The 9,063-nt window shown below is 38.9% G+C and overlaps 1 protein-coding gene across 1 annotated transcript; it reads left to right on the forward strand.

The window, feature by feature from the left end:
- Positions 1 to 485: 485 nt before the first annotated feature.
- LOC119519774 (olfactory receptor 2AG2-like) lies at positions 486 to 1,424 on the forward strand. Its single transcript, XM_037817513.1, has one exon. It carries the CDS (start codon positions 486 to 488, stop codon positions 1,422 to 1,424), a length of 939 nt encoding a protein of 312 aa, XP_037673441.1.
- The last annotated feature ends 7,639 nt before the right edge of the window (positions 1,425 to 9,063 follow it).

Below are 9,063 nucleotides of genomic sequence, written 5' to 3' on the forward strand. Positions count from 1 at the left end.
CTTTCATAAACTCTGATCATGCTACTAATACACCCCGGCCTCTACTACATCTGCCTGTCTGGCTACCAAACTAGAGTTATCAGGGGTTCTGATGTCTACAAAATCTCAGCAACCATCTGGATGCCTTGAGCAGTGTCTACAAACAACCACAACTTTTGCTTAAAATGCAAAAACAAGCCATATTCATGATGATATGATCCAAAAATCCCCAATTTCTTTGTCTGCATTGGTAACATGGAGCCAAAAATGAATAAATTTAGCAGTGTTCATCCTGTGATAGACATGCAATAATAATTGAATATATTGTAAAAAGTAATGAATATGAAACATTTCTTTAATTCTAGACCATTGGCTTCATCTGAAGATTCATAACCATCAACTAGAGAATAGGGAGAAATAAGAGGTGAGGTTTTTAAAAAGGCTTATCAAAATTGGTTCATTTTCATACTCTCTTCCAGTTTTAGAAAAATAAATAAGACCCAGACATGGGGAATGGGAATGAGACAGCAACCACTGGTTTCATTCTCCTGGGCCTCTTCTCTGACTCCAAGAATCCTGAAATTCTCATCTCCGTCATCCTCCTGACTTGTGTGATTTCTGTTGCTGGAAACACCACCCTGATCCTCCTCATCTGGCTGGACACTCACCTCCACACCCCCATGTACGTGCTGCTCAGTCAACTCTCACTCATGGATTTGACTTTAACTTCCTCTACTGTCACCAAGATGGTCACTGACTTCTTCTCAGGGAAGAGAAACATTTCACAAATTGGCTGTGGGACACAGATGTTCTTCTACTTGACTGTAGGAATAGCAGAATGTGTTCTCCTGACCCTCATGGCCTTTGACCGCTACGTGGCCATCTGTAACCCACTGAGGTACTTGGCCCTCATGAGCCCCAGGGTCTGTCTGATAACGGTCCTCACGTCCTGGGCGGGGAGCTCTCTGACTTCCTTATCCCACACTATCTACATAATGCACGTCCCTACCTGTGGCCCCAGGGAGATTCACCACTTCTTCTGTGAAGTGATGGCTTTCCTAAAGCTCTCCTGTGAGGACACATCGATTTATGAGAAAGTGGTATTGGTTACAGGTGCAGTATTGATCCTCATCCCATTTGGCCTCATCGTGGCTTCCTATGCCCTCGTCTTCCTCACAGTCCTCCACATCAACGCCCCCAGGGGGAGGAACAGAGCTCTAGCCACCTGCTCCTCCCACCTGACTGTGGTCAGTCTCTATTTTGGTCCAGCCATGATTATCTACATGAGCCCATGTTTCTCTCTCCCCACAGAACTAGACCAACATCTCTTTGTATTGGAAACCATAATTACTCCCCTGCTGAACCCCCTTATCTACAGCCTCAGAAACGAGGAGGTACTGAGGGCTCTAAAGAAGGCCCTGGGGAAATCACTTATGTCAAAATAGGCTGGCATCATTTTGCAGCTGACAAATACAAATGTCCTTACACCAAAAGACAACTCTATCTAATGAGAAACCTAAGTTTGCTATGAACTTCCACTGAATTAGCTGCTGCATTGACCATGTTTTTTTTTCCCCCTTATACTTTCTTGGTCTCATTTATCTATTTGAAAGTTAAATTCTCTTTAGCTTTATTCCCAAGCTTTATCTCATCCATCAAATCTTGCTATGAGCACTTTATGTTGTAAGAATGCCGCAACTCACAGAGGAGAGACAGATTTCCAGAGACAAATTATTTATGGAGGAGGGAGGTAACAGGAAGCCAAACTCTCACAAATTATAGTAAAGTTGGAGGGATTTGTCATGATCTAGGGATCAATGACCCTAAATATAATGGACAGGGAATGATTGTGAGGTGACCAATTTTTGTTTGAAAACAATATGTACCTTTCCCAGAATCATCACTTTACATCTGCATATATATATATATGTGTGTATGTGTGTATATATATATATATGTGTGTGTGTGTGTGTGTGTGTTTGCGTGTGTGTATATATATATATATATATATATATATATATATATAGAGAGAGAGAGAGAGAGAGAGAGAGAGAGAGAGAGAAAGTATTATTTCACCCTCATTTATAACCATGTAAATTTATTTTTCAATGTTTTTGCTGTCATACAACCTCTAGTAGACCATAACACCATTGAGGGCTTTGCTGCTCCTTTCCCAGAATCTAGAGAAATGTCTGGATTATATGAAGAGGTCAAGGATATCTGTGGCTGAGTGAACACTGAATAAGTGCCCACTTATTTTCTGGGCCTCTTTGCTGAATTACTCAAGCTAATGCTGTCCTCTGGGCTGCTGATGACCCTAAGGGTTTATCCATAAATGTATCTATGTGCCTGACAACAAAACAATTTGGCTGTCATTCTAAGAAACAAATTTAGTGACCTCAGTCAGCCATGGAGAATGTTACCATCAACTCTAAACTATACATAGCAAGCCCATGGATAAAAAGTCTGGTGCTGTCACTCTCCATGGAGGGTTTATATTTTGAATGGTAGAATAGCTTCAAAATTAGAGGGAAAACGTTCATTCTTTCAACTTTAATATTCTAGTAGCCTAAAATGTTTCTACATAAACATTCCAACAGCCAGCTTATTATTATTTTTATTTTGCATGAAAACAAATGGCAAATGATTTTTAAAAAGAGCAAACATCAGTTGATTTTTTAAAAATGAGCCAGTTAGAATTTAGTCTGAGGTGTGCACTTAAGGCAGTGATTAGTAATCTGAAGGAAAGTTTTAGTCTCCTGACTGAGAAATAAAAACTCTTAGTACATTGGAGTATTTCTCTTTTGGAAAGGTTAACTGTTCAATTCAGCATGATGGATAATTAAACTTAAAACACAATCAAAGTTTTTTCTTTGCAACATTCCGAGGGGTAGTTTCAGATCAAATCACTACATAATCTGGTCTTGTCAAATGATAAGGAGTTTTGAAACGACATATCATTGATTAAATTGATTAAATGATTAAATTGATTAAATGATTAATCATTGATTAAAACAATGAAGGTTGATAACTCCAGTTTTCTGCTTGCCCAGATTTTCTGAGTAGCTCTTACATTCATTAATGCCAAAGTGTTCACATGATTTCTTTCAACAAGTTCCCATTGCAAACCTAGCATGTGGTTGTTAAATGTGCTGAGATAGATAAAAAAAAATTCAAACATGCCCAAGCCCAGTCTCCAGGCGATTAGCCTAGTGGGAAGACCACACACTGCAAGGCAGGACTAACTTAGTTCCAAACTGCATGGTTCCAAATGGAATGCCAGGAGAGCTTCTGTTGATCCTGGGGCAGCACTTACCTAGCAGGGTCCGCTTGTAACCTAAACTCATTTGGTCTTTTCAGCGGCACTCTCTAGAAAGCACAACATCCCAGACATTCCACATGACATTGGTCACCGTCAGGAATGATACATTCCAGGAACAGCCGGGCAGTCACACTTACTCTGCAGCCAGGCTCAATCACTCCCTGCCCAGACTCCCTCGACAGAGTGTCCCCCGTTAATTAGGCAGACACCAGACTCAGGGACCAAGTTCTCATGTCTGGAATTTTAACTTGTCTGATTCATGTACGAGGAAGCACCAGCACTTACTGAAACAGTCATCACTAATCTTAGTCAATTACCCAGGCTCCTGACATTTTCCTTGTCTCTCACAACTAATCACCTATATCTTGAGAAAAACACCAAACTGTTGGAAATTTTGGGGTGCACAGTCACAGAAGTCATGGAGACTAATCGACCTCAGGCAGGAAAGTTTTATTCGTGCATTAGCAGGGTGGGATTTGGAAGATAAAGCACCATCAGCATGGTGGGGGTCTGAAGCAAAGCTTCAGCCCCCTCAAGACAAAGGGAGAGCTGTGTTTATGGGTGGTCAGTTGGCAAAGATGGATGGGGGTTTAGCTGATGGGCCAGCAGTGATTGGGTCCAGGGGTCTGTAGAGTGGGAACTGTGGAGGAATGGGGTGGAGCCAATGGGTAAGTGAGTAGTTGGGTTTTTGCCCTTTTAAGGATTGAACTGTCTATCGCTGGGGAAGGGGGCACTGGAGCAGGATGCAGTGGCGGCAGTATGTTATTCTGGAAGTTTAGCACAAAAGGATCATCTAATGTGCCATTTGTGAAAGCCTGCATTTGGAGTGCAATTTTCCAACAAAACCCATGAGCACAAATGTTTCCGAAAAGTCAGAGCACTAGCCTTTTCTGTAACAATGGGGAGAAGATTAAAGAACATTTACAAATTAGTTATCATAAAGTCATAAAACAATAAAGAGCAACAGCCAGGTGGGTAATCTTATTCTGAATTCCTTTGTTCTCCTTGTCAAGAAGTTCAGTTGCTAATGAATTTGTTTTCTGAGAACACAAAGCCCTTCTGTCGCATTTCACTTTTAGTTGCAAAAGGTTCATATTCATCTTCTATGGAATAAAATCTTAAATTTGAGGTTAGGATTACTGCATCACTTGTTTTACCTGCTTGTTCTGGGAATTACATTTCTAATTCTGTGTCTATTGCAAAAGAATTGAGCTTGTTAGAATACATTTTGGCAGGAAAGTGAGTCTGCTCATCTAAATGCCAAAATCCACATATAAATCGAATGAACTCAGAACTCAGCATGGTGCTTAGGAGAATGGATTCTAGAGTCAGACTGGCCAGAATCTATCACTTACTGTGTGACCTTGGGCAGATGGTTTAATTTCTTTATTTCTTGGTTCTCTCATCTATATTTCTTAGGGCTGTTGTGAACATTTCATGAGTTAATATATGCAGAGTGCCTAGAATAGATCAGAGTAACCATGGCATAATTAGTAGCTCCTCCTAAAATTATTATTACCAGAACTAGTACTACTGTGGTTATTAGGTTATTACTTCTGATCTGAGTCAAATTGCTTTTTCAGTGGCCTGATTTCTTTTGTTAGGGAGAAAGCATCAAGACTCTTTTTCTCAGCTTTTCTCCTAAAGGCAACAAACATAGAGAAAAATTGTCCTTGTGAGTAAAATAGATTCATTTTCCTAATGGAAAGCAAAGTTTGTTTCTTTGTCACCTCCCAAACCCACCTAATGCCAGAAGTAGCCATTGGAGGCTCTCTCTGATGTTGTAAAGGACAAAGTTAACCTAAATCCCATGATCAGGAATACATGGTTATGTCCCTACTGATCCCTACAGGGGAAAACAAATTTAAGTAACTGAACAGATGGAAGTCTGGTTCCATGTTCCATTTTACTGGTGTAGACATCTCAGCACAAGGCTCAGATACCTGCAATTTGTCTTCACCATGGGAAGAACAACAGTCAGCCTGGGACTGGGAATGACGGAATCCAGGCCAGGGACTAATTAAGGCTTTAAAAATTCTCAGGGAATATTTTGGGAACACAGAGCCTTAGGCTTTCCTTAAGTGATCAGAGAGATATGAGTTTTCAAAGTTGTATTAAAGAGCTCTAAAGCTTTAAAACTTTAAATTTTAAATCTTTAAATTTTTTAGAGCTTTAAAGTCTTTAACATTTTAGGGTCAGACACCACTGAGGCAATGAAAGGTCACATATCTCTCCCTCTCTCTCCCTTTCCAAATGTATATTCACATAAATGCAGAATTTTGCCCACAACTTCAGGAATTTTAAGCATCTCCTGAGATTAATTCCTAGACTCTATTTGAGAATTCTCTTGCTTAGAAACTCAGTCCATCAGTTTTTTCCTGTACTTCTCTGAAGCACCAGCACAATTTCCAATACATCGGTTGGTCTGACTCCTTGTACTTCTCTGTCTGATCTGCAAGTGAATTAGCATCCACTGTTTGCTCTCCACAGCTCCCATGGGATCCAGTGATAAGCTCAAAAGTGCTGTATGAGTAAAGAAAAGCTGCAACTAAAGGAATTTGGAATTAGAGGAAGGCCTAATTTTCAAAGAGTGTAAAAAATCATGCAAAAAGAACTCATGTCTCCTTAATGCTTCACTCCCCATGTCAAAAATATTGCTGAATTCATTGAGTTGCATTGTTGGTTTGATGACTCAAAATTGCAACAGCTTTCTTGCGGTGGAGCTAGTGTGACCAACTTCTCATTTTCCCAGGACTTTCTTGGTTTTAGCACCAAAGATCTAGTGCCCTGGAAACCAATCAGTCCATGCAAACAGTGATGGTTGACCATCCTCATCAAATAGCACTTACTAAACACCTCTTAACACAAGTATACACCAATAAAACCATCACCACAATCAGGATTATGCATATATTCCCCATTGAATGGCTTTTTAACGTTTGTCAAAACAAGTTGAGCATATTCATGTGGGTCTATTTTTAGATTCTGTTTTGTTCCGTTGATCTCTGTGTCTTCCACTTCTCCAGTACCTCAATGCCTTGATAACTGTAGTATAATAAATATTAATATTGGGTAGAGTGATTCCTCCCACTTTCTTCTTCTTTTTCAAGTTTATTTTAGCTGTTCTAGAGTCTGTGCCTTTTCATGTATATTTTGTAATAAGCTTGTCTGTGTCTTCAAAAAACCTTTGTAAGATTTTGAAAGGAATTGCATTAAACCCACACACCAATTTGGAGAGGATTGACGTCTTTACTATGTTGAGTCTTCCAATCAGTGAACACAATATTTATTTCCATTTTTTTAAATCTTCTTTGATTTCTTTCATCAGCATTTTACATTTTCAGCATACAAATGCTATACATGCTTTGTTAAGTGCACACATATCTATTTCATTTACTTTGGAGCAGTTGTAAATGGAATTGTGTTTTTAATTTTGGTTTAAATGTGTTCATTGTTAGTATATGAAAATGAGGATGATTTGTGGGTGTTTTTCTTTTACCTCGTGACCACATTGAGCTCATTTAGTTGTAGGTGGTTTTTGCTTATTTGTTTGTTTTGGGGAGATTCCTTTGGCTATTCTGTCTAGGAAAGTGTGTCCTCTGTATTTAAAGGCATTTTTATTTCTTCCTTTCAAATGCCATTTATTATTTCTTCTTTTCATATTGAAATGACATGAAATTCCAGGAGTATGTTGAGTAGTAGTGGTGACAGTAGACATTCTTTGCCTTTTTCCTGATATAGGGTGGAATGCGTTCAGTCTTTCACTCAAGTGTCATAACTCGGTTTTCTGTATATGCCTTTTATCAAGTTGAGGTAATTCTGCTCTATTCCTAACTTGCTGTGAGTTTTTATCATGGATGAGTGTTGGATTTTATCAATTGCCTTTTTTGCATTAGTTGATATAATTGTATGATTTTCCTTCTTCTTCCTGTTGATGTGACAGCCTAACCTATAGCCACCTGAGTTGATTTCAGTTGATTGACTTCTCTTCATTTTCAGCTGTATTTTCCTTCTTCTTTGCATGACTGACAATTTTTATTGCATTTCAAACATTGTGAATTTTACCCTGCTGGGTGCTTGATATTTTTGCACACTTATAAATATACTTGAGATTTGACTTGTGATCAGTTAAGTTAGTTGGAAGCAGTTTGGTCTTTTCATGTCTTGCTTGTGAGGTGGGACCAACCCAGTAAGTCCAGAGCTAATTATTATTCACTACTGATGGAAGAACTTTCTGTGAATTCTACCTAATGCCCTGGTAGAGCTGAGGGTTTTCCACTCTCACTTGTGGGAACAGGTACTATTCTTACCACCTCTGTGTGAATACCAGGCACTATTTCCTTTTGTCCTTTCTGGTGGTTCTTTCCCAGGTAGTTTCCACAGATGTATATGCTGCTCAGTATTTTCTTCAGAATATTCGAGAGAGAACATCAGGAGATCTCCTGGCTTTTCTCTCTCAGCTGCTGTCTTTCCTCCAGTTCTGTGTTCTGTGACCACTAGCCACCTTGGTCTCTCTTGACTCTCAGCTCTTCCTCCTCAACTTAGCAAGCCACATGTTCTGTATTTTCCCTTCCTGCACCACAGCGTGGAAACTGTCAGTGAAGTAAGTTGGAGGGACTTGCATGGATCACCTCATTTGTTTCCTATCTCTCAAGGATCACTCTGCTTGATGGATCCGGACAACTGATGTCTAATGTCTTGAAAATTTTATTTTCATATATTTATTTTATTTTTGATTTTTCAATCAAGAGGGTAAATCTAATTTATTTCCATATTGTGCAGAAGCAGAAGTAAGGATATGCTTTTTTAGTTGGTTCAATATTAAAAAATGGGAAGATCAAAGGAAAAATTAACTGGGAAGGGAGGATAAGACTTGGTCAACACTAACTGTATATGTTCAGGAAATTTAGAGCAAGAAGCAATTTCATTTGCTGCCATAGTAAGGAATAAGCTGAGATACAAAGATCTTTTTGTAGCAGGTAAGAAATTATTGAGGAAGTATAGGTGATTGGAGAAGAAAGACGGATAGAAATGAATGCACAGAAATATTTTTGAAGTGTCAATGAAAAGTTAGTCCAGTGTGGTTTAAGGATATTTTCTTCCTTTTATTGGTTCCTGATGCTTGGTCCTTGACTGGGTACACTGAAAATATTTATTTCCTTCCTTTATGCCTTGTCATAAAAATGCAATACCAAGTCTGAAGGTTTCTTACACCTCAGGAACCTTAGTTTTCCAAGCAGGTTCTTGCAGGCACTGGCAGATCTACAGCACATCACAGTGAGTGAGAATGTCTGGCTGTGAAGAACATCTCTCACCCACTGGTTGGAAACGATTCTGCTGAAAGGGATGACTACACAGAGGAACCTTGTCTCTCACACTACCAGAGCAATGTCCTTCCCAAATATAAGAGCCCCCCTCCCACAATACTACATTTTCCCCAAAAGTTTTGATCAATAAAATCATCAATGCTGCATCAGAGGAACTTCCATTTGCACATATTTTAATGGAATATGAGTAGCTCTATTTTTTTATTGTTTTTATAATTTTAGTATCAAATCTCTTTCCAGCTTTTTTTCTGTAGTATCAGTCAAAATTACTGGAAACAAAAAATGTTATATTGGAATTTTTAAAAAAACTTTCTAAAGTTCAAACTACTAAAGTGAACTGAACATTTTTTCAATGTTATAGAAGAAAACTCATTCTTTATTTGCTACATATTCATTCCATTCTTTGGGCCACATTTGAGAAACAGTGCCTTCTCT

Source organism: Choloepus didactylus, chromosome 24, assembly GCF_015220235.1.
Source record: "Choloepus didactylus isolate mChoDid1 chromosome 24, mChoDid1.pri, whole genome shotgun sequence".
Taxonomy (NCBI): domain Eukaryota; kingdom Metazoa; phylum Chordata; class Mammalia; order Pilosa; family Megalonychidae; genus Choloepus; species Choloepus didactylus.